General features: G+C 37.4%; 1 protein-coding gene across 3 annotated transcripts in view; it reads left to right on the plus strand.

The window, feature by feature from the left end:
• SLC4A10 (solute carrier family 4 member 10) overlaps positions 1-25,369 on the plus strand; it is a 347,596-nt gene that overhangs the window by 148,736 nt on the left and 173,491 nt on the right. For all 3 annotated transcript variants that reach the window (XM_055398322.1, XM_088842524.1, XM_088842532.1), the window contains exon 3: positions 24,883-25,029. In XM_055398322.1, the coding sequence (XP_055254297.1) occupies positions 24,883-25,029 (147 nt within the window). The remainder of the gene's footprint in view (positions 1-24,882; positions 25,030-25,369) is intronic.

Below are 25,369 nucleotides of genomic sequence, written 5' to 3' on the forward strand. Positions count from 1 at the left end.
GGTCGCGAAGAGTCGGACACGACTGAGCAACTGAACCGAACTGAACTGAACTGATACACCTCATATAAGTGAAATAATGCAGTATTTGTCTTTTTTGACTGATTTATTTCACTTAGTATAATGTCTTGAAGGTTTATCCATGTTGTAGCATGTGTTAGACTTACTTTCCTTCTAAGACTGAGTAATATCCATTGTATATATATACTACATTCTATTTATCCGTTCATCTGTTCATGGACATAATTGCTTTCATCTCTTTGCTATTATGAGTAGTGCTGTTATGAGCATGAATATGCAGATATTTCTTTGGGACCCTGCTTTCAATTCTTTTGAGTATATACCCCTACGTGGACTTCCTGGATCCTAGGGTCAATCCTAAAGGAATATCCATTGGAAAAATATTCATTGGAATATCCTGAATATTCAATCCTGAATATCCATTGGAAAAACTCTGATACTTTGATTACCTGATGCAAAGAGCTGACTCATTGGGAAAGATCTTGATGCTGTGAAAGACTGAAGGCAAAAGGAGAAGTGGGTGGCAGAGAATGAGACGGTTAGATAGTATCACCAACTCAATGGACATGAATCTGAACAAACTCTGGAGATAGTGGAGGACAGAGAAGCCTGTTGTACTATGGTCCATGGGGTTGCAAAGAGTTGTATACAATTTAGAGACTGAACAGCAACAACAAGTGTCATTCTGTTTTTAATTTTTAGAGGAATTGTCATATTGTTTTTCATAGCTTATGTACAATTCTATGTTCCCACCAAACTGCACAAGGGTTCCAATTTTTTTTAACTTCCTCACTAATACTTGCAGTTTTCCAAGTTTCTTGATGGTAGCCATCCTAATGGATGTGAGGTGATTTCTCATTGTGGTTTTCATTTGCATTTTCCTGATAATTAGTAGTATTAAACATTTTCTCATATGCTTGTTGGCCATTTGTGTGTCATCTTTGGAGAAGTGTCTATTCAAGTCTTTTGTGCATTATTTGATTTTTAATGTTGTTGTTGATACATGATTTGTAAATATTTTCACCTGTTCAGTAGATTGCCCCTTCGCTCTGTTGACTGTGTCCTTTGGTACACATAAAATTTTAATGTTTTGATGTAATCCAGTTTGTCTAGTTTTACTTTTGTTGCCTATGTTTTTGGTGTTATTTTCAAGAAATACTTGCCAAATCCAATGTCATAAAGCTTTTTCCTATGTTTCCGTCTAATTTATAGTTTTGGGTCTTACCTTTTTGTCTGATTCATTTTGAGTTAGTTTCTGTATATGGTATAGAATGCTTGCCCTTTTATCCTTCATATTCCTTTATTGCCTAACCTTATACTTGTTACAGCTTGCATCCCTCCTCACAGGTTAAACTTTACCCCAAATCATTGATATATATCAATAAATGCTTTAGTGAGTGAGATACAATTTGTTTTCTGTGTTTTTAGCACGTATTTCTAAAATAATACCTGCTATTTTCTACAGCTTGAGAACATATCAGTTCAGTTCAGTCACTCAGTCGTGTCCGACCCTCCGCGACCCCATGAATCACAGCACGCCAGGCCTCCCTGTCCATCACCAACTCCCAGAGTTCACTCAGGAGACAGTAAAACCTTAAGACTATTATTAGAAACTTTGTGTTCAAAACCTTTTAGTTGTTCCATACTAAATTGGGGGCTTCCCAAGTGGCTCAGTGGTAAAGACTCCACCTGCAGTGCGGGAGACCTGGGTTTGATACCTGTGTTGGGAAGATCCCCTGGAAGAGGGCATGGCAACCCACTCCAGTATTGTTGCTTGGAAAATCCCCATGGACAGAGGAGCCTGGTGGGCCACAGTCCACAGGGTTGCAAAGAGTCATACATGACTGAGCAACTAAGCACACAAATTGGGAGCTTCCCAGGTGGCCCAGTGGTAAAGAAAGCACCTCAGTGCTGGAGATACAGATTAGATCCTGGGTTGGGAAGAGCCCCCGGAGAGAGAAATGCCAACCCACTTCAGTATTCTTCCCTGAACAGAAATCCCATGGACAGAGAAGTCTGGCGGGCTATAGTCTGTGGAGTTGCAAAGAGTCAGACACGACTTCGTGACTAAACAACAACAGTACCAAATCGGTGCCTTCTCATCTTCTCCATAAAGAACAGAACATTCATTCTGCCCACCCGTTAGTGTTACTTGATCCCTCCTGGCAGAATAATTATCTTCCTCCTTCAGACAGCTCTTTCTGAATGTACATCATTTCATATATTTTTATTATGTATATATTTCTTATCATTTTTATTTGATTACAAGCTTGTTCAGGAACAAATCTTTGTCTTACCTGTTATTTGCATTATATCATGGTGTCTATCCAGCACTTTTTCTAATACTTGATAGATACTAAAAAATGTGTTGCACTGAATCTCATTTATATGTAATTCAATAATATGTTGCTAAACATGTAAGCAGTTAAGTTTGTATAATATAATTAGATGCATAATCAACACTCATCAAATATTTAATTACCTTTCAAACATTTGACATGTAAATACAGGAGGTTCTGATTATGTTGCACTGTACTAAGATAAATAAAACTAGTTACATCTTAATTGGATATTCAGGAATTCATAAATTTAAAACTTTAAGGAAAAGTTAAGCTAATATTTAAATCTTGGCCTACAAATTAAATTAAAAAGACATTTTCTTTATTTTATGTTGCTTTTAGCAGAGAGCAAAATACTTTTAAGTCATGGATTTAATAGAGAAAATTATACCTATGTCTTGATATTCTTTTCTCACTTTATTTTAGACAGAAAATTAGGTTTACTAGTTTATTTCTTTTAGGACCATTCAATATGTTGTGAACTCAAAGTCCAGAGAAAATATAAGTAAAATACGTAGTGCAAAGCTGTCATGCAACATAATTTTATCAGTGATAATACTTTCTTCATTTCACCTAATGCATTCCTGTGCTCTTAAGATAACTAAAATGCTTTTCTGACCATAATTATTGTAATGTCAAAAGTATTTTTCACTAAAAAACAGAAGATAAGTGCTGATCCTATGATTATGATACGATATTTTTCAACCAAAGTAAAAAATAATTAAAAAAAAGAAAAATCCAAAAATTAGGATTACATCTTTTTCTTTCTGATTTTTTAATCTCCTAAAATTGCTGTCAGAAGGCAAAAATGAATTCTGCTGAGAGAAACAAAAGTTGCCTGCAAAGAGATTGAGATGGGCTTAGAAGGATGAATGAGTTCTGAGGACAAAGAAGGAAGGATTTATCATATTCTGAGAATGGCAAATATTGTGTGGCTAATACACTGGAGAAGGAAACGGCAACCCACTCCAGTGTTCTTGCCTGGAGAATCCCAGGGTCGGGGGAGCCTGGTGGGCTTCCGTCTATGGGGTCACACAGAGTCGGACACGACTGAAGTGACTTAGCAGCAGCAGCAGCAACACACTGGAATTGTGCCTATGGGGGTAAGGAGTGACTGGAAATGAAGTTTAAATATTTGCATAAGGTAAGTCAAATAATGAAGAATGAATTAATTTTTTAAAGTTACTCAGTGTGGTAAGTACTATTATCATCTCCATTTTATAGATAAAGAAACCAAAGCCCAAAAGATTGACTTGCCCTGAGTAGCAAGTGTAAGAGCAGGGATTCAGATGCTCAAAGGTCTGGGCATTTAACACCTAGACATAAACATAATGTGGAGACTTGTTTATTAGGTGACCAAATGGGGCAAGATGTGTATTAACTGGAAGACTGGGGCATATTTACTCAGTCATAACTATTTTTAAAAAGTTGAGATTATCCAATGAAGCAATAAAGAATTTGATAGTACCTGCATTGCAATCACTTTCCAAATAATTTCGCAAAAATTTGGAAAATTTTATAACTAGTAAATTCCCATTAGACCGATTCATTTCCACAAAAGGAAGAGCTCTATCCCATTGGAGACAATTTTTAATATAACCTCATGGTCTCTTATTTTAAATTCTTGTCTCTGCTGTACCACAGAATGAATAATCTTATTGTTTCATTATTTCAAATGTCTTTTATTTGAAAAAGAAAGAACCGTTTTTCCTGCTATTTTTGGTTGCTAGCTTTTGTGCAATTTAATATTGTGATACAGGTTCAATGTCACTTGATGGAGAAATTCTAACTGGTATTTGGTCCATTAGTAATAGTTAGTGGAGTTAATTAACTACATAGGATCCATTTAAAATTGTACATTCTGCCTGCCAAACACTTTAGATATTTGAGGATGGGAATTAGGCAGATAGACTAGTAGTGAAGATACCAGAAAAAACATATAGCCAGTAGTAAATTTTAGTTTCTAATTGACTATCTTGGCCACCTATGTACATTTCACAATGAATTGTTTTATTTTTTCTCCTGGGTATCCTAAAAGTAAAAACTAAATAAGAGAATGTTTGTTTTTAAACAGTCTAATAATGGAATTACTTTTATTCCTAAAATTAACTCCCCGGTGAGCTGTACATCATGTTCCATATTTCTTTATACTAATTGTTCCACATGAATTTTGTGTGTGACCCACATCTTTATTTTGATATATAGACTTATTTATGATATTTTTTTCTATTTGGAGTGGTAGCCTGATAGTTATAGTCTGTGTTTAGAGTATATTGTAAATTTTAAAGATCTATTTTTCTAAATTTGGACATGGCTTATTAGATCATTCGCAAATAGTTATATCATTTGCAAGCATGTCCTTGCATGAGGATAGTAATAGTAACAAATATTCTAATGTGTATATGTGACTAAGAAATCCAGCAAATTTATGGTTTCATAATTTAGGAGTCCTTGTTGTATTTTTTCCATCCCTTGTTTACGATGTCAGTTTTTAGGCAGCTGATTTTAGAATAAGAGCATATATTCTTAATCTCCCTCATTGTTCCTTATAAGTCTGTCTCTTATTTACTACCTATTCTCTGCTTATCAAAGGCACAGTACAGCTTTGAAGTATTTGCTATGTAATGTGACCTAAGACATATCCTTTGTGAATAAGGAGAACTATATATTTGTGTGTGTATATGTAAAATTTTCAGTCATTTGCTATTTTAGTGATATAATAGATGAAAAGAAATCCCTTTTCATTACCTTAAATATAATCCTATAAATATTAAAAGAGGGTATTTTGCAGCAAAGAATTTATTCCTTTAATCCTATATTTTCTTCAAAAATATTTAATACTTTGAAGACAAACCACAAATGACTAAAGCTTCTTAATATGTTTATATTAACACTATACTTTTGAGTTTTCCAGACATCTGAGACTTAAATGAGTTGATTATTTAGTTATACAGTTTAATAGTGTGGGAGCAGTGTTCTTGCCTGGAGAATCCCAGGGATGGCAGAGCCTGGTGGGCTGCCATCCATGGGGTCGCACAGAGTCGGACACGACTGAAGTGACTTAGCAGCAGCAGCAGCAGCAGTATTCTGAAAGTGACATTGTGAAGGAATCAGTTTAGTCTACTTCTTGATTAAATTCTTCAATCTCTGTTTCCACTAGCTTACCCCTAGAGCTATCCTACTTTAAAACTCCTTGGCTGCATGTGATCGGAACCTCCACAGGTTATCCCCTCACAATTGAAGTACAGGTGGGCTATCAATCAATTTGGACTTCCCTTGTGAATTCATCATCATTTACCAATATTAATTGCATGCTAATGGTATACAGGCAGTGAGCAAAACTTCTGTTTTATGCTCTTTATTTTCCAAGGTGGTTTACATACTGGTGCTATCAAAAGGGCACTTGAGTTCTAAACTTCCTTGGGAAAAATTACAGTGGCCACCTTGCACTTAATGTTTATATTTAAAATATCAATTGCAATAAATACTGATGATAGTAAGTGTTAAATAGTAATTGAAAGAAGTGATGTTCTTGATTTTCTGGATTTTTTCATTGTTCAGTTACTAAGTTGTGTCCAACTCTTTATGACCCCATGGACTGCAACACGTCAGAATTCCCTGTGCTTCACTATCTCCTGGAGTTTGCTCAGATTTATGTCCACTGGGTCTGTGATGCTATCTAACCATCTCATCCTCTTACTGCCCTCTTCTCCTTTTGCCGTCAATCTTTCCCAGCATCAGAGTCTTCCAGTGAGCTGGCTATTTGCTTCAGGTGGCCAAAGTACTGGAGCTTCAGCTTCCGCATCTATCCTTCCAATGAATATTCAGGGTTGATTTCCTTTAGGGTTGACTGGTTTGATCTTCTTGCTGTCCAAGGGACTCTCAAGAGTCTTCTCCAGCACCACAGTTTGAAAGCATCAGTTCTTCAGCACTCAGCTATCTTTAGTTCAACTCTCACATAGGTATAAGACTACTGAAAAAACCATACCTTTGACTATATGGACCTTTGTCAGCAAAGTGATGTCTTTGATTTTTAATACGCTGTCTAGGTTTATCTTAGCTTTCCTTCAAGGAGCAAACATCTTTTAATTTCATGGCTGCAGTTACCATCTGCAGTGATTTAGGAACCCAAGAAAATAAAATCGGTCATCGCTTCCACATTTTCCCCATCCATTTGCCATGAAGCGATGGGACCTGATGCCATGATCTTCAATTTTTGAATGTTGAGTTTTAAGCCAGTTTTTTCACTCTCCTCTTTCACCCTCATCAAGAGGCTCTTTAGTTCCTTTTCAGTTTCTGCCATTAGAGGGGTATCATCTTCATACCTGTCAGTCAGTTCAGTCGCTCAGTCGTGTCCGACTCTTTGCGACCCCATGAATCACAGCATGCCAGGCCTCCCTGTCCATCACCAACTCCCGGAGTTCACTCAGACTCACCTCCATTGATTCGGTGATGCCATCCAGCCATCTCAGCCTCTGTCATCCCCTTCTCCTCCTGCCCCCAAACCCTCCCAGCATCAGAGTCTTTGGCATGGCCAAAATATTGGAGTTTCAGCTTCAACATCAGTCCTTCCAATGAACACCCAGGACTGATTTCCTTCAGAATGGACTGGCTGGATCTCCTTGCAGTCCAAGGGACTCTCAAGAGTCTTCTCCAGCACCACAGTTCAAAAGCATCAATTCTTTGGCACTCAGCTTTCTTTATAGTCCAACTCTCATATCCATACATGACTACTGGAAAAACCATAGCCTTGACTAGACGGACCTTTGTTGACAAAGTAATGTCTCTGCTTTTTAATATGCTATTTAGGTTGGTCATAAGAAACTTTCCTTCCAAGGAGTAAGCACCTTTTAATTTCATGGCTGCAATCACCATCTGCAGTGATTTTGGAACCCAGAAAAATAAAGTCAGCCACTGTTTCCACTGTTTCCCCATCTATTTACCATAAAGTGATGGGACTATTGCCATGATCTTAGTTTTCTGAAATTTGAGCTTTAAGCCAACTTTTTCACTCTCCTCTTTCACTTTCATCAAGAGGCTCTTTAGATAGCTAAATTACGTATAAGTGAATTATAGTATAATTCATAACCTTTTAAACTACTCTCTTCTTTAAAAAAATCAGCATCATTCCATGTTAATATTGATATTTCCCATTTTAATCATACTTTGTATTTCATTACATGATTATATCATGCTTTATTTAACCAATCCCTTATCAATGGACATTTTATTTCTCATTTATCTCTTTTAAAAAAAGTTTCAATGAATTATTATATATATTTTTTGTCCACTTGACTTTCCTGATTTAATTCTCAGAAGGCTCACTGACTCAAAAGGTTATAGAGTTTAACAATTTTGATCTATGTTTTACCCTCCCACTGACATAATGTGAGAGGTTCCATCTGTTCATCAAAGCTTTGTCTCTTCTCATCTATCTTTCAACTGTTGGTTACTCTCTATATATCTGTCCTTGATTTTTTCCTTCTTATTCTTTATTCTATCTCTGTATGAGTCATTTCTTGGAATGTTATTTCCACCTGTAAGAGCTATAGGAGTCTGTATGGAGGTATCCAAAGTGTTCCATGTGCATCATATGGACCTTCATACAGTGAATATGCCTAAAGCAGACACTGAAAAACATGAATGTTACCAAAGTAGAGGTCATCTTATACAAATATTAGTTGAGGAAAATGCTAAGGGAATACTTAGAACATAACTGCTAAATAACTGAGTATTTAAAGACTGTTACATGAAAGATGAACTCTATCATTGTTTTATGTTACATGGAAATAGTAGAGTTTTGCATGAGGAAAAAATCTTAAGTTTTTAAAATTTCCCTATTGGATACAATTACTTAGAAATGTTTAGTTTTAGCAGTGTTGGGTTAAATTCTTCAACTTCTGTTTAAGTCACATTTATTTCTGTTTATTTCTCTCATGAAAATGAGAGAATCAGTCAGGTGCTCTCTAAAGAATTTTGCAGGTCTAAATTCTATGATCTTTAAATGAATTTCTAGAGTATGCTTTTAAATTTCTTGTGAACTTTGATTAATATTTAAATACTTTAAAGTTTTCAGTTCTCTGATTGACAAGAAAAGTTCATTAGTTTTGAATTTGAAAAGGACTGCTTGCTCTGTATAAGTGAGTGAAAGTCACGCAGTCATGTCCGACTTTTTGCGACGCCATAGACTATACAGTCCATAGAATTCTCCAGGCCAGAATACTGGAGTGGGTAGCCTTTCCCTTCTCCAGGGGATCTTCCCAACCCAGGTTTCCTGCAATGCAGACGGATTCTTTACCAGCTGAGCCACAAGGGAAGCCCAGGAATACTGGAGTGTGTAGCTTATCCCTTCTCTAGCAACTCTTGCTGACCCAGGAATCGAACCGGTGTCTCCTGCATTGCAGGTGGATTCTTTACCAACTGCGCTATCAGGGAAGCCCTCTGTGTAAGTGAAGGGTTTAAAAAATGTCCTATTAATAATTCATGCTTCTTGAAAACCATGAAAAATTATTCTTTACCTTTCTTGAGGAAGAAAGAAATTTGAAGTAGGAAAGATGTGGCAAAATATCATCAAATATAAATTTTTTATGGAAAGGGTATAACTGGCTTTATTATTTTGAGATATAAAATTAGGTCATATTTGGTTAGCATTGACAGTATATAATAGCTCAGAGGTACAACCTGTCTGGATATTCCAAAAGTATGGCATTTCTCTTGGGGTTCTCCTCCCAAGTTCCATAAGGTTACTTAGACTAAATGGTTTCAGTTCAGTTCAGTCACTCAGTCATGTCCGACTCTTTGCGACCCCATGAATCACAGCATGCCAGGCCTCCCTGTCCATCACCAACTCCCGGAGTTCACTCAAACTCATGTCCATCGAGTCGGTGATGCCATCCAGCCATCTCATTCTCTGTTATCCCCGTCTCCTCCCACCCCCAATCCCTCCCAGCATCAGAGTCTTTTCCAGTGAGTCAACTCGTCGCATGAGGTGGCCAAAGTATTGGAGCTTCAGCTTTAGCATCAGTCCTTCCAATGAACACCCAGGAGTGATCTCCTTTAGAATGGACTGGCTGGATCTCCTTGCAGTCCAAGGGACTCTCAAGAGTCTTCTCCAGCACCACAGTTCAAAAGCATCAATTCTTCGGCGATCAGCTTTCTTCATAGTCCAACTCTCACATCCATACATGACCACTGGAAAAACCATAGCCTTGACTAGATGGACCTTGGTTGGCAAAGTAATGTCTCTGCTCTTTAATATACTATCTAGGTTGGTCATAACTTTCCTTCCAAGGAGTAAGCGTCTTTTAATTTCCTGGTTGCAATCAGCATCAGTCCTTAATATCTCTAACCAGTTGCCACCCTCAGTGAGAATTAATGGGACTTCAGATTCACTAATTCATCCATTCCTCCAATTCTACTTAATGCCTATTATTAAGTGCTGGCTCAGTGGTAAAGAATCTGCCTGCCAACACAAGAGATGCAGGTTTGGTCCCTGGGTCAGGAAGATCCCCTGGAGAAGGAAACAGCAACCCATTCCAGTACTCTTGCCTGGGAAATCCCATGGACAGAAGAGTCTGGTGGGCTACAGTCCATGCAGTGACAAAAGAGATGGACCTGACTTGGGAACTAAACAATAACAACAAAGATACTAGGTACTAGTAATATAGCAGTGAAAAAAGAGATAAAATATGCACCTTATAAACTATATATCTCCCTCATGGTTGATCTCAACTGTTTAACTCTAGAAAACTTAACCTATTAGTCTCAGTATCTTCTACTACCAAGTAGAAATCTGCTGGCATCCAGGGAGTTGGGGCGATGCAAGTTGCACTGGAGTTTGTGACTATTCACTATTATTTGGAGCAAGGCCCTGTCCACCAAAGTTGTTGATCCTTCCTGGATTATCTGTACAGGTTAATCCAGTCAGCTACACAACTTCCTCCTCCACATATGTGCATACCAAAATCAGCCTTGAGACTTGAGGATATACTTCAAGTTTTCACCACTCAGAGTAGGCTTTCTAGTACCTAAGTGACTTTGTCAGAAAGGTGTTTAGCATCATTCACATGATGGACCTAAAACCATCAATACACACACACACACACACAGTAATCTGGTGGCTGCTGTTGAGTCTGGAAAAGGGTCCAAACTCTCCTCCTATCTATGGAGTTTCCTTTCAACAGAGAATGGAAGTGGGAGGCTGCCATGCATTCCTGCTTGTCTTCATTTAGGGTACCATACTCCTTCAGAAATGGTTTAGTGACTTTACATCTCAAAGCAAAAGGATTTGGGTGCAGCTTCCCTTCTTCCTAAATGCTCTCATGATCCTATATAACTGAGAGGGTGAAAACAGATGCCCTCTAACATCACTTTTCACCATCCTTTTAGCTCTATGCTTTTGTATTGCCCCCAATAATTTTTTAATTTTCTACTTAGAATGGGGTACTTGCTGTCCACATAATTACAAAAACTACACAAGTGGATCTTTCTAGAAAATGAAGTCAGCCTTATTAAGGTAAATTGATCAGATCACATCTGGGTATAGGCAGTTGTCAACAAGTTAAGAAAAGGAAGTTCCGTCTTTATGTTCCCACTAGGTACCAGGCGGCCGTGTTCTGATAACCCTCCCTCCTCCTCTTCTCTTGGTTGCCTCCATAGCCTCAATTTATAGCATTTTCCATTTTTAAAGGCTGCTTTCACATCATTGAAATGTTTTCACTGAATACAGAGTTAGGAAGAGACATGCCCACCTAGTTCTGGCAAATTGGTATAAGCCAGTTTCAGCATACCATTGCTGTCAGGTTATATGTGGTAAAGTCATGGGCTTCATCTAAAATATCCCATGAAGTGAAGTGAAGTGAAGTGAAGTCGCTCAGTCGTGTCCCGACTCTTTGCGACCCCATGGACTGTAGCCCACCAGGCTCCACCATCCATGGGATTCTCTAGGCAAGAATATTGGAGTGGGTTGCCATTTCCTTCTCCAAAATATCCCATAAAAATGTTTAAAAATAAGAAGTGTGGTTTCTATATGTAGTATACTGCTACTGCTAAGTCACTTCAGTCGTGTCCGACTCTGTGTGACCCCATAGACGGAAGCCCACCAGGCTCCCCCGTCCCTGGGATTCTCCAGGCAAGAACACTGGAGTGGGTTGCCATTTCCTTCTCCAACGTGTGAAAGTGAAGTCGCTCAGTCGTGTCCGACCTTTAGCGACCCCACGGACTGCAGCCTACCAGGCTCCTCCATCCATGGGATTTTCTAGGCAAGAGTACTGGAGTGGCTTGCCATTGCGTATAGGTATATATTTATTCATGAGCAATGAATAAAGCATTTAATAATGAAGTGTTAATAAAGTGTTTAATAATACTTTAATAATAAAGTTTTAATAAAGTGTTCATTAAGCAATGGATATTTAAAGAAATAAACATTCTGTTTACTTCCTGATAAAAACAAGTTTATGTGTCTCTGGACCCTCTGTGTGCTGTGCCTCCCTTCACAAGGCATGCTATCTATGTTTCACTTAGCAATACATATCCTACCTTCCTCAAAGTTCTCTCTCCTCTGAGCTAGTTTTTAAAATTTCTAGCCTACTTCAGCATAATATTCTATAAAAATGAGTTTGAATTTGTTGTCATTTATTTATTCAACACTTACTGAGCTTTTAATATGCCAGGTACTGGGAATGAGAACATGATCATACAGACCTTATTACTGCCTCTAGAGCCTATCATATCGTTATATACCTGATTATACCATTAGTTATTTAACTGAATTTTTGAAGTGTTATAAGGAAATATAAGGTGCTCATAGAATATATGGGCTTCCTCAGTGGGTCAGTGGTAAAGAGTACACCTGCAATGCAGGGGAGGCGGGAGATGCGAGTTAGATCCCCGGGTTGGGAAGATCCCCTAGAGGAGGACATGGCAACCCACTCCAGTATTCTTGGCAGGAAAATCCCATGGACAGAGGGGCCTGATGGGCTACAGTCCATGGGGTCTCAAAGAGTCAGACACAACTGAAGCAACAGCACCCACACAGGCATGCATGCATAGAATGTATACTGGCCATGGTATGCGATAAAATTAGACAGATTTGATACATATGATTACATGGTGGCATAAGAGGAAAAACACACGCTTTCTTGTAGAAAGCAGTAGAGAAAAAAACAAAAGCTTTCTCTAAGTCTTTTTTGTATCACATGTGCCAATGTTTCAAAAATCAAAATAAGTTACATGGCCAAGCCAGGATTCAAGGATTAGAAGAACAGATTCTACTATTTGATGGGAGAATCTCCTAAAATATTGTGGCCATTAAAAAAAAAAAATCTGCCAATACTATTTCCTATTTGTAAACTTCTATGTAGAAATGTTAAAAGTGTTTTCCCTCTTTGCTTTCAGATGTTTTAATTTTTTCGTTCCTTCAGTTTCACAGTTTGAATTCCATCAACTGTCTTCATGGAAATCTTTTTTCTTCAAAACGTCTTCAGTTTTTCCAGGCAACTTTCTGACTTTAATTACCACACTTCTCAGAATGAGCCACTTTCTACAGATGCACATGTCTTTCAGATTAATACAAGACAAGTCTAAATCTGGAAAGTTTTACAGTTTTACCTTTCTGCTCATATCCTACCAATTTCCCTGAAACAAAGTGTCAATGCTGTTCAGAAATCATACTTTAGTGAAAATGAGGTTGAGGAGATGGGGCGCACAGCCTTGTCTTCTGCATTCATTTTTTAAGGCATGATACAGGATGCTTGGGGCTGGTGCACGGGGATGACCTGGAGGGAGGATATGGGGAAGAGGGAGGTGGGAGGGGGGTTCAAGAAGGGGAATACATGTACACCCGGAGCAGATGTGTGTCAATGTATGGCAAAACCAACCAATATATTAATGTAAAGTAATTTGCCTCCGATTAAAAGAAAATATCCCAGAACATATGTTGATCTCTTTTCCTTGTAAAATAAGATAGCAAAACATAAATATTTGAAAATAATAGTGAAATTGCAAGCTTTTGTAATTACAAAAATGCATGCTCTATCTCACCTTACTTTTCTCCTGCTGTAACATGGACCTCACATTATCCCCCAAAACTGTTCTTCTATTTTTGTGTGATTTATCTTGTTTTTCTAGATTTCCTACTCCTCCATTTCCCATTCCCTAGTTCAATACTCAAGTCCTTCTCTGTGAAACTTTCCTTGATTGCTCAGGTTACCTTTGATTTCACTCTGTTATGAACTCCTACAGCATTTAATGCTTGATACAGCACAAGAACATTAGCTTTAATACAGATTTTTTTTCTACTTTTTATTTGTTTCATTGCTTGCTATTTTCTTTTCTGGCATTTGATTTTTGAGCAATTGAGTGACTATCCTTTTTATTAAGTGCAGGGATCATATCCTATAAGCATTTCTTATTATTCCTGTTTCTTGAATGATTTTAACTAGATTCCCTTTGAGCACCCTAAACGTCCAACATCAAGCTGTTTTACAATCTATCAAAATGGGAAATTCCTTTTCTTTCTTAGAAAATACATGCTATTAGGATTCATTCATTTATTCAAGAAATATTGAGGCTGATTATCCTCCAAGATAAAAGCTAACATTGATATCTCAAGGTACAAAGAAATTTAGTTGTCATGTTTTGCTCAAGATAGTGTTATAAACTTAAAAGAAATAGTATATTTTAAAATATTCCACAGTATCTTCTAAACTAGTAAACCTCAAACTGTGATTTCTTTGATGAACAACTTTAGCACTTTCAAGATTTTTATTTTCTGTATAGAATAGTCACAGTCACATGGTCTTTTGTTTTGCAATCGTTACATATATGGTCCTAGCGTCAGGTGACTATGACCAGCATTGGTGTGACTTTTTAATACTTTCAGCAAAATAGCACAAGAAACAACAGTGCAGTAAGTAGCCTAATAGTATCTCTTTGCAAGGTACGCACATAGACACTCACTTAACACCCTCTTGGTTTCTTTTCTTTCTCTCTGTAACTCTAATCTCAGAAGAGAATTTCTGTTGGACTTAGAGCTCTTTGATATGTTATGAAAAATGATGCCTTGTTGTGTTTTCTGATTCTGTTAGAGTATCCATGGAATTAAAGATCACATGCTTATTCAGCTTAATGTACTTGACCTTTTCCCATGATTGACACGTCTAAATAAATGGCTGTAGCAACTCAGTAATTATGCACCAGCTGTGTTATATTCATTTCATGGAAAAAACACACAGTTCTCTTCAAGAGTAGATAGCTTGACCCCTTTCCTGCCAGCTAAATAAAGCAGAGTAGTTAATTAGTATTATTATGAATCGTAGTAGGATTCCTTTCCATCCCCAAATGCATCTCTTTTCTCAAAGCATTTTGTAAACAGTATACTATGACCACAGACACATAAAGTGTTGTTTCAGTACTGGTATTTCTTACATAATGAAAATATTTACAATAATTCTGGACCTGCTCAATAAGATAGTTCCACACAATATAAGGGTCAGAAATCCAGGATTTATTAACAAGATTTGTGTTCAGAAAGCAGTATTACCTTTAATGAACCCTCTGTTTTTCTAATGGGGAAACTATTTTCCCTCAACTGACATAAAAGTAAATTTCAAATAAATTCTTGTGTTCAGTGCTTATTTCTTTTAATAGCAGTGTTGCATTCTCACTTCTTTAAAATATATTCATATCTAAATTTTCATTAAATTGGGCTTTTTAACATTATGTAAAATTAATTCTTATTGATCATTTTGATGAATTTAAAAAATGCTCATTGGAAATAATTCCTTTCTTAAATAAAATTCTGGACTTTATCATAAAATAAAAATTGTTCTGTATCTAATCTTGAAAAATAATTCCTGTTATGTTTAATAAGTCATTTCAGAAACATGTCATTTATCACTAAGTTTCTTGAATTCTTTATCTTCTTAAGTGGTGTCTATTAAAATTTTGAATATAATATTGTAGGAAAATTTTATGATAACATTAACCTGGAAATTTTTTCTACAGAGTCTAAGGTATTTCTCTAATTTCTTAGGCCAGGCTTTATACAGTTAGGATTAGAAAAGTTGGCAATATATTGAAAAGCTGGAAGACAATGAAATAAGACAAAAAATCTGTCTTCATCTTTCTTTAAGCCATTGAGAATGAGTAGTGTGAAGGGGGAAGGGAACTAACCCGTGTCTACCATGTGATAGGCAACATGTTCAGTATTTTATACCAGTTATATTATCTCATATAATCTTTGTAGAAAATCTCTTAAATCTATTGAGAAATTTTTAATACATATATTATTTAATTCATCCTAAAATCAAGCACAACATTTCTGTATCAAAGGAGGACTATTATTATTTAACAGCAGTAACCACATTTGTTCTTCACACCCCATTCTTCCCCTTCAGCATAATGAGATGAGAACCAGATGGTAATATGCATGGAAGGGGAGCCCCCAAATTATGAATCTGGAAGTTTATTTAGGAACTGTATACAACGGTCTTTCCACCTTGAGAGGCAGATAAATCTTTTCTACCTTATGTAAACAAATCTCAGGGAAGATAAGGGGAAGGTCCCCAGTTTAAACCCTTTGGAATACAAACCAGTAGCTCTGGGACTTTTATTATCTTTTGAAATGTAAACATATAAATCTGGGAGATAAGTGTCTATCTCTCTTTGAAGGTCTCTATCTTTTTAGACAATCTTTAACTTCCAAAGTTTACCCTTTAACCTAAGTTTCAGTTTATTTGGTGTATAAGTCTCTAACCATACAGATAATATTTTCTCTATTTCATAGCCATGAATTGTGGCAATTTCAGTATTATTGCACTGAAATTTGTGGTCATTAGCTTTGTTTCTATTCTTAAGTTTTTTAGTGTGTTTAGTAGCATAATGCATCTTTATGTCTGTTATCTATGTATTTTACTAAAAATACATAGAAAAGATTTATGAAAAGATTTATATGTGCAATAAAATTTTTTTAAGCATTAGAAACTATCGAGCACCATTCTAGATACTTGGGATACATCAGTGAACACATTAGAGATCCCTGCTCTTCTGAAATTTAAAAACTTTCAGAAGAAACTAGAAATTCAACACTAAACATTTATTGTGCTTATGTAAATAACTTAGTATAGAAAGTTCCTGGGTGGCAGTGAGGATGCCAAGGAAGCCAGTGTGGCTGGAGTGGAGTGACGGGGAAATCAGCAGGGGAGGCGATGGAAGAGCTGACAGGAATGGGGAAATCTCAGGGGACGTGCGGATCTCAGAAGGCTTCATAGAGCGTTAGAGAAACCTTGGCCTTTTCGCTGAGTGAAACAGGTTAGCAAAAGATTTAGCTGAGGAATGACATAATCTAACCTGCCTTTTAAGAGGGCTACATTAGCTGCTGCCTTTAGAACAGATTGTAGGGGTTAAAGGTAGACTCAAGAAGACCTGTCTAGAGGCTAATGCAGTAATTCAGGTTGGGTGTCATGTGGCCTGACCAGAGCAGTGAAAGAAATAATAAGCAGACAAATTTTGGATATATTTTGAAAGTTGTCCCAACAGATTTTCCAGTGGATTTTGTTGTAAGCTTGAGAGGTAAAAAATGATTCCAAGGTTTTTGTTCTTCTGCGCAACTTGAAAAATGTTTTATCATTGACTGAGATAGACAAGATTGTGGGGGAACAGTTTATTTGGGGAGTTTGGTTGGGATAGATTAGGAATTTAGTCATGAACATGTTGATCTTGAGATGTCTTTTAGACATGCAGTGGAGGTATCAGGTAAGCAATTAGATATGCTAGTTTGGAGTTTGGTAAAGAAGTTTGAGCTGGAGATAGAAAATTGGGAGCTGCTCACATAAAGGTTGTATTAAGGGCAGATTGAGGCATTGTGTGACCTGAAGCTTAAGTAATTTTGAGGATTCTCTAAGAGAAAGAATTCAAAACTTGAATTCAAATTACATAGAAATGTGAATATTTATAATGAGAAAAATCAAAACACTTATTTGGAAACCTCATTGGAAGGACTGATGCTAAAGCTGAAACTGCAATACTTTGGCCACCTCATGCGACGAGTTGACTCACTGGAAAAGACTCTGATGCTGGGAAAGGTTGGGGGCGGGAGGAGAAGGGGACGACGGAGAATGAGATGGCTGGATGGCATCACCGACTCTGTGGACATGAGTTTGAGTGAACTCCGGGAGTTGGTGATGGACAGGGAGGCCTGGCGTGCTGTGATTCATGGGGTCGCGGAGAGTCGGACACGACTGAGCGACTGAACTGAACTGAACTGAACTGAAGCAGTGCAAAATCATAACATTTGAGAAATGGCATAATATTTTTAATAACTGCCTGACATACCTCTGCTCAATGGACATGAGTTTGAGCAAACTTTGAGAGATAGTGATAGGAAAGCCTGGTGTGTTGTAGTTCATGGAGTTACACAGGGTCGGACATGGCTTAGTGACTGAACAATGGCAACAACATAATTCTGTAATACTTTTCTTCCAGCATTCTTGAACTTTAATGTCAAAGATTTTAAAACATTATTTTCTGTTGAGAATATGGAAAGTTAAATCAGTCTTTATCATGATTAATTAAAATTTAATTTTTACTAGTGGTAGTCTAGAAAGATTTCTTTCGTCTTTACAACTTATTTACAATTTTATGAAAATTTTCAGGGTTGTCTTAAAGTTTAAAACTTCTCTGAAACTTCTTGCATATATAACCTGAAAGATTTGGAAGAATTTTCCAAAGACTAACTCTGACTCTATGCAGTTGAAACCATGCTTCTTTTCCGCTGCCCACATGCTTCCAATACTAGGCAGATTATGATACCTTTGCAGATTATGCCACCATTTCAGCCCTGAACATTCGTGTCACAAGGTAGCACAATGAGTACTAGGCCACTGGAAGCTATTCCTGCTTTAGGATAGTCAGGGTAGCTAACTAATAATTTACTCATATCTGGAAATGATTGTGAATCACATAAATATGTTCCTTTAAACCCAACCTAAATGTATCTCCAACTCTATTTCCTCTCGTTATTGTTGTTTAGTTGCTAAGTCATGTCCAACTCTTTATGTAGCCCCATGGACTGTAGCCTGCCAGGCTCCTCTGTCTGTGGGATTTCCCAAGCAAGAATACTGGAGTGGGTTGCCATATCCTTCTCCTGGGGATCTTCCCTACTAGGGATTGAACCCATGCCCCCTGCATTGGCATATGGATTCTTTACCACTGAGCCACCAGGGAAGCCCCTATTTCCTCTTCAGTTCAGTTCAGTTCAGTTCAGTCGCTCAGTCGTGTCCGACTCTCTGCGACCCCATGAATCACAGCACGCCAGGCCTCCCTGTCCATCACCAACTCCCGGAGTTCACTCAAACTCATGTCCATTTAGTCGGTGATGCCATCCAGCCATCTCATTCTCCGTCGTCCCCTTCTCCTCCCGCCCCCAACCTTTCCCAGCATCAGAGTCTTTTCCAGTGAGTCAACTCGTCGCACGAGGTGACCAAAGTATTGCAGTTTCAGCCTTAGCATCAATCCTTCCAATGAACACCCAGGATTGATCTCCTTTAGAATGGACTGGTTGGATCTCCTTGCAGTATTTCCTCTTAGTTGCCCTAAAATGTTTCCAGATACACAATGCCCGCCCCCATTGTGAAGGTATTTTATATTTACAAATTTTCCTAAAATATATGACCATGAGAACACAATATTTTAAAAAATTAAAAGACTTTAGTTTTCAGAGCAGTTTTAAGTCTGGGGAGATTATCCAGAAAATACAGAGTTCCCATATGCTCTTTCTCTCCCCTGCACACAGTTTTCCTATTATTAACATTTTGCATTAGTGCAGTACATTTGTTACAAATGATAAACCAATATTAATAGATTATTATTAACTAAACCCCATAGTTGACATTTGGATTTACTCTTTGTTTTGTATATTTCTGTGGGTTTTGGCAAGTGTACAATATTACATATATATCATTACAGTACCATCCAGGATAGTGTCACTTCTGTAAAAATGCCTGATACTCCACCTCTTCATCCCTAATCCCGCTCCCTGAACCCCTGGAATCTCTGACATTTTTAACTGTCTTTATGGTTTTACCATTTCCAGAATGTCATATGCAGGTTAACGTCTTAGAGGATGTTGCTTTCTCACTGACTTCTTTCACTCGCCATGTGAATTTAAGTTTCCTCTGTGTCTTTGTTGTTGTTGATGCTCCATTGCATGGATGTACCACAGTTTGTTTATTCATTCAGGACATCTTGGTTGTTTCCCGGTTTTTGATGATTAAAAATAAAGCTTCTACAACAATTTGTGTGCATGCTTTTGCATGGGCATTAGTTTTAGACTCAGTGTCAAATGGCTAGTGAGTAGATTAGCACTTAGATTAGGATATAGACACAGACTTTACACCTTTCACAAAAATTAACCCAAAAGATCATTTACCTAAATGTAAAACAAAATTATACAACCTCTAGGAGATAACATAGGAGAAAATCTAGGTGACCTTGAGCTTGGAGGTGACTTCTTATATGCAACAACAAAAAGCACACTTCATGAAAAAATTTTGATAAATTTGACTTATTTAAAATGAAAACTTCTACTCTGTTACGGGATTGAAAAGACAAGCTGAAGACAGGAGAATACACTTGCAGAAGATAACTGATAAAGGACTGTTACCCCAAATATACAAAAAACTCTTAAAATTCAACAATAAGAAAATAATCCAGTTACAAAATAGGAAAGGATCCGAAGAGAAATCTCAGCAGAGAAGATATATAGATGGTAAATAAGCATATAAAAAGATGCTCAACATCATATGTCATTAAGGAATTGCAAGTTAAAGCAATTAGATACCATTACACATCTATTAGAATGGCTAAAATCCAAAACTTTGACATCATCAAATGTTGGCAAGGATGTGGTGCAACAGGATCTCTCATTCTTTGCTCATTGGAATGCAAAATGGTACAACTACTTTGGAAGATATTCTGGTAGTTTCTAATGAAGGTAAGCCTAAGTTTACCATATAATCCATCAATTACACTAATAATGAAAAACCCAAATGAGTCTTTTCTTTTTAACCAGCCCTGTAGGATTCTGTGTCAGGAAATTCCTTCAGAGTGTTCTTTCTTTTCTGAACTAAAGACTTTAGGTCAGCTCTGTGATTTGGCATCCTCTTCTTATCTGAATATATTTGGATATAGTTTCAGATTGTTTATTTCAGCCTTGACTTGGCAACTTCTTAGGATGTTACTTCTGGCAATTGCTCATGATATTCACATTCTACAAAGAAAGGCAATATTCATTACCCTCAACCACGCCCTCTGGACTGGCCCGTCAGATCCACTATTCTCCTTATCTTTGTCTGTCTGGTAATCAGTTCAGTTCAGTTCAGTGTTTCAATTGTGTCCACCTCTTTGCGACCCCATGGACTGTCTGGTAATGGCTTTCTTAATTAACAATTGTTAGAAACCTTTACAACCTTTAAGGCTTAGGTCTAGGAAATAGTCACTGTCTAAACTTACACAACTTTTATTCATTTCCCTATCCAATGAAACTGCTCTCAAGAAAGTTACAGATAAACATTAATTTCCAACTGTAATAGCTAATTTTTAGTCAATTTTGTTTGACTCCTTTATAGCATATAACCTGATAACTCTCACCTTCTTAAAATTCTTTTTCTTTGGTTTTTTAAAAAATTTTTAAAAATTGTGAGCTGAAGCATACATATGGAAAAGTGCACAAAGCTTATGTACAAAGTTTAAGAAATATTTTTAAAGCAAAAACTTGTATCATGAAACAGAACATTTTTAGCACCCAGAAGCTTTTCATGTGGTAAGAAGCAAGCATTTAATCTCCCATGTTAAATTTAGAAATTCATGTCTTCTTTTTCTTTTTATTGTTTCTTAAGTCTTTGATTTTTTTCTGTAACTCTTCAGTGTTAGTTTTATGCAAGTCTCAATCTTTGTTGCTTTATAACTTCTCCATGATTAATGGCCTTCAACTTACTAGAGTTCAGTTCAGTTCAGTTCAGTCGCTCAGTCGTGTCCGACTCTCCGTGACCCCATGAATCACATCATGCCAGAGGATTATAATGTAGTGATGTCCAAGTAATTCAAAATTATTAATGTTAAATGCCAATGTTTGTGACTTATTTTAAATATTTAACTTTGTGGTATGTCCTGTTATCTTGTAAGGTAAGTTCTTCTTCCTAGAGCTTCCTCAAAAGGTTTTTGTTATTTTCCTTTTAATTAATTCATTAAAATTTTCTTTTTATATGTTTTAAAGGTTACAGTCCATTTATGGTTCTTACAAAATATTGGCTATATTCCCTATGTTGTCCAGTACATCTTTTAGCCTGTCTTATGTCCAATAGTTTGTACCTTCCACTCCCTCTCTTCTATATTCCCCCCCACCATTAGTAACTGCTAATTTGTTCTCTATATCTATGAATCTGCTTCTTTTTTAATTATATTCACTAGCTTATTGTATTTTAGTTTTCACATATAAGAGATATCCTACAGTATTTGTCTTTTTCTGTCTGACTTATTTCACTTAGCACAATGCCTTCCGGATCTATCCATGTTGTCGCAAATGGCAAAATTTCATTCTTTTTTAATGGCTAAGTAGTATTTCATTGTGTGTGTGTATACACACACACACACATACACAGGGCTTCCCTGATGGCTCAGTGATAAGAAATTAACCTGTAATATAGGAGATGCATGAGAGGAGTCTTTGATCCCTTAGTCAGGAAGATCCCCTGGAGGCGGGCATGGAAACCCACTCCAGTATTCTTGCTTGGAGAATCCCATGGACAGAGGCGCCTAGCGGGCTACAGTCCATAGATTTGGAAAGAATTGGACATGACTGAAGTGACTGAACACACACACACACATATATATCACACCTTTATCCATTCATCTGCTGATGGATACAGGTTGCTTTCATATCTTGGCAATTGTAAATAATGCTGGTTATTTTTCTTTAAAGTTTTTCTGTGTATATTTTTAATTATTCCAGTTCTGTTAAAATAATTATGTTGGAAATTTTCAATTTTTTCAGTATATAGATTAAATCATGTCTTTTTGAGGGGGTGGGTTCACATCTTCAAATTGATTCTAATATATACATTCAGAGCCGGAGAAGGCAATGGCAAGCCACTCCAGTACTCTTGCCTAGAAAATCCCATGGATGGTTGAGCCTGGTAGGCTTCAGTCCGTGGGGTCGCTAAGGGTCGGACACGATTGAGCGACTTCACTTTCACTTTTCACTTTCACACATTGGAGAAGGAAATGGCAACCCACTCCAGTGTTCTTGCCTGGAGAATCCCAGGGATGGGGGAGCCTGGTGGGCTTCCGTCTATGGGGTCACACAGAGTCGGACACGACTGAAGTGACTTAGCAGCAGCAGCATACATTCAGAGCAATATACCACACTTGTGAATGCTAGTTTTCATATAAATTGGAGAAGGCTGAAACCGGCTGATTTGTAAAAATAAAATAATGTCTTATGTATATTTGTATCCCTGATACCCATCACAATACCATTCAATAAGTTGTTCATTTCAATAAACATTTGCTGCTGCTGCTGCTGCTAAGTCACTTCAGTAGTGTCCGACTTTGTGTGACCCCATAGACGGAAGCCCACCGGGCTCCCCCTTCCCTGGGATTCTCCAGGCAAGAACACTGGAGTGGGTTGCCATTTCCTTCTCCAAACATTTGCTAGGCATCTGTTATATGCTAGGCACTGTGTCAGGTGACAAAGATACAAAATAACTGACACATGGACCTTCCCTGAGAAGATTCATAAGAAAACTTCTTATAAGTAAACAACTACAATCAAGTGCTTTGATGTATATGATTAAGCACCAGAGGATCCTAAGGGGAAAAATGGTCATGTATATTTAGACTGAGGGAGAATGAAAAATTTCATAGGTGGCATAATCCTTGAACTAAGACTTGGGAGATGAGTTAGGTATTCATCAGGAAAGACAAAGATATTTCATACAGTTGGAAGAATAGTACCAGCATTAAGTGAAAGAGAAACTTGAGAACACCTGGCAATTTAGGAATGAAAGGATATGTGTTGCCCTATTGTGTGTGTGGCAGAGTGGAAGCCTAGAGAAATAGGCAGATGTCAGCGATTGTTTGGCTTTATAGATACTAAAAGCTTTATCCTTTAGGCAACAGAAAGCAATCAGTGAGTCTAAAACAGGGGAGTAATGTAGTCAGATTTGCATTTGGGGAAAAGATGGCATCAGTATTCAGAATGGGACAAGATTGGAATTAGAAAAGAAAATGCTAGGGAGAATGCTCTGATAGTCCTGGTGAGAGATGAGGGTTCAAGTTAAGACAGTGGCAACAATGATAGTGAAGAGAGAATGAATTAATGAGATGTAAAAGAGGACCAAGGAGATCCAACCAGTCCATTCTAGAGGAGATCAATCCTGGGTGTTCATTGGAAGGACTGATGCTAAAGCTGAAACTCCAGTACTTTGGCCACCTCGTGCGATGAGTTGACTCACTGGAAAAGACTCTGATGCTGGGAGGGATTGGGGGTGGGAGGAGACGGGGACGACAGAGAATGAGATGGATGGGTGGCATCACCGACTCGATGGACATGAGTTTGAGTGAACTCCGGGAGTTGGTGATGGACAGGGAGGCCTGGCGTGCTGTGATTCATGGGGTCGCAAAGAGTCGGACACGACTGAGCGACTGAACTGAACTGAACTGAAAAGAGGACCTGGTTACAAATCGGATGTGCTTTGATATGACTGGACAGATCCTGCATTTCCTGAGATAGGTGTTGGATAGATGATACTTGGGGGATAAAGTAAAGGATGAGTTCCATGGAATTTAGCATGCCTGTGGGAAGGATGTCTAGGTGAATATGTCTAATTCTACAGTGTAAGAGAGAATTGGTGTCAAATCCTGGGGATCCCAATCTTGAATGAATGAATAGAAGAAGAGCCAGAAAAGGAAACTAATTTGAGCTAAAAAAGAGAAATAAAGGAGGAAGATGACCTAGACAAAGTTAAATCATAGAGAAGAGAATGGTCAATAGTATCAAGTACCATAGATAGAAACAATAGAGCCTAAAAATTCCACAGGATTTGACATTATTAAGATCTTGGTGAAATCTGTTTTACTTAGAGATAATGATCATTTCACACACTTAACTGAAAGGGAAGTGAACTAGTAAAATAAATGGTTAGTTTAGTGCAGGGGGAAAATAGACGAAAAAATGTATAATGAAAAATAATTATAAATTATGGGGAATAGACACAGGGGATTATTGTGATAGTTAATAAAATAGTGGTGGTTATAAAATACTGTATAACCAAATACTTAGTATTGTAGATGTTTGATAGACCCATGTACCAAAGTACAGTGCTAAGCTGCAAGCTTATCGCATCATAAATACTCAAGAACCATTTGATGGATTGAATTGTATTGGGTTTCCAATAACAAGTAAATAATCATCTTCTGTGCCTTGGAATAATTCAAAATTTAATTTGTGTATTTACTTCTGATAAAGGTCACCGGACACTATTTATTGGAGTTCATGTGCCCCTGGGAGGAAGAAAAAGCCATCGACGTCACAGGCATCGCGGTCATAAGCACAGGAAGCGAGACAGAGAGAGAGAGGCAGGCCCGGAGGATGGCAGGGAGTCACCTCCCTTTGGTAAGAGTCCTCCTCTTTGTTTTGCCTAAAGTTATCGTTGCAGTGTTACACTTGTTTAGACAATCCATACTTAGCAGTGATACTTCATACTCATAAACTTATGTATACCTTTATAAAAGATGTTGGGCAGATTGGAGAAAAGTGGGAGAGAGAATGTTTCATCTTTTTCTCTTGTGCGTCTGTTTTGTGAAGGTGAGAATTAGATTTGTGATTGAGGAAATACACTTAAGTAGTAGAATTTGTTGTATTAATTCTTGATATTTTATACAAATAATAGTGCTTGCTCTAAGTAGTTTGAAAATCTAGACAGCAATGTCTTTATCAAGTTCCCATTTAAACT

The sequence above is a fragment of the Moschus berezovskii genome, chromosome 2 (genome assembly GCF_049115385.1).
Source record: "Moschus berezovskii isolate FMDL1 chromosome 2, NW_MosBer_1.0, whole genome shotgun sequence".
NCBI lineage: Eukaryota > Metazoa > Chordata > Mammalia > Artiodactyla > Moschidae > Moschus > Moschus berezovskii.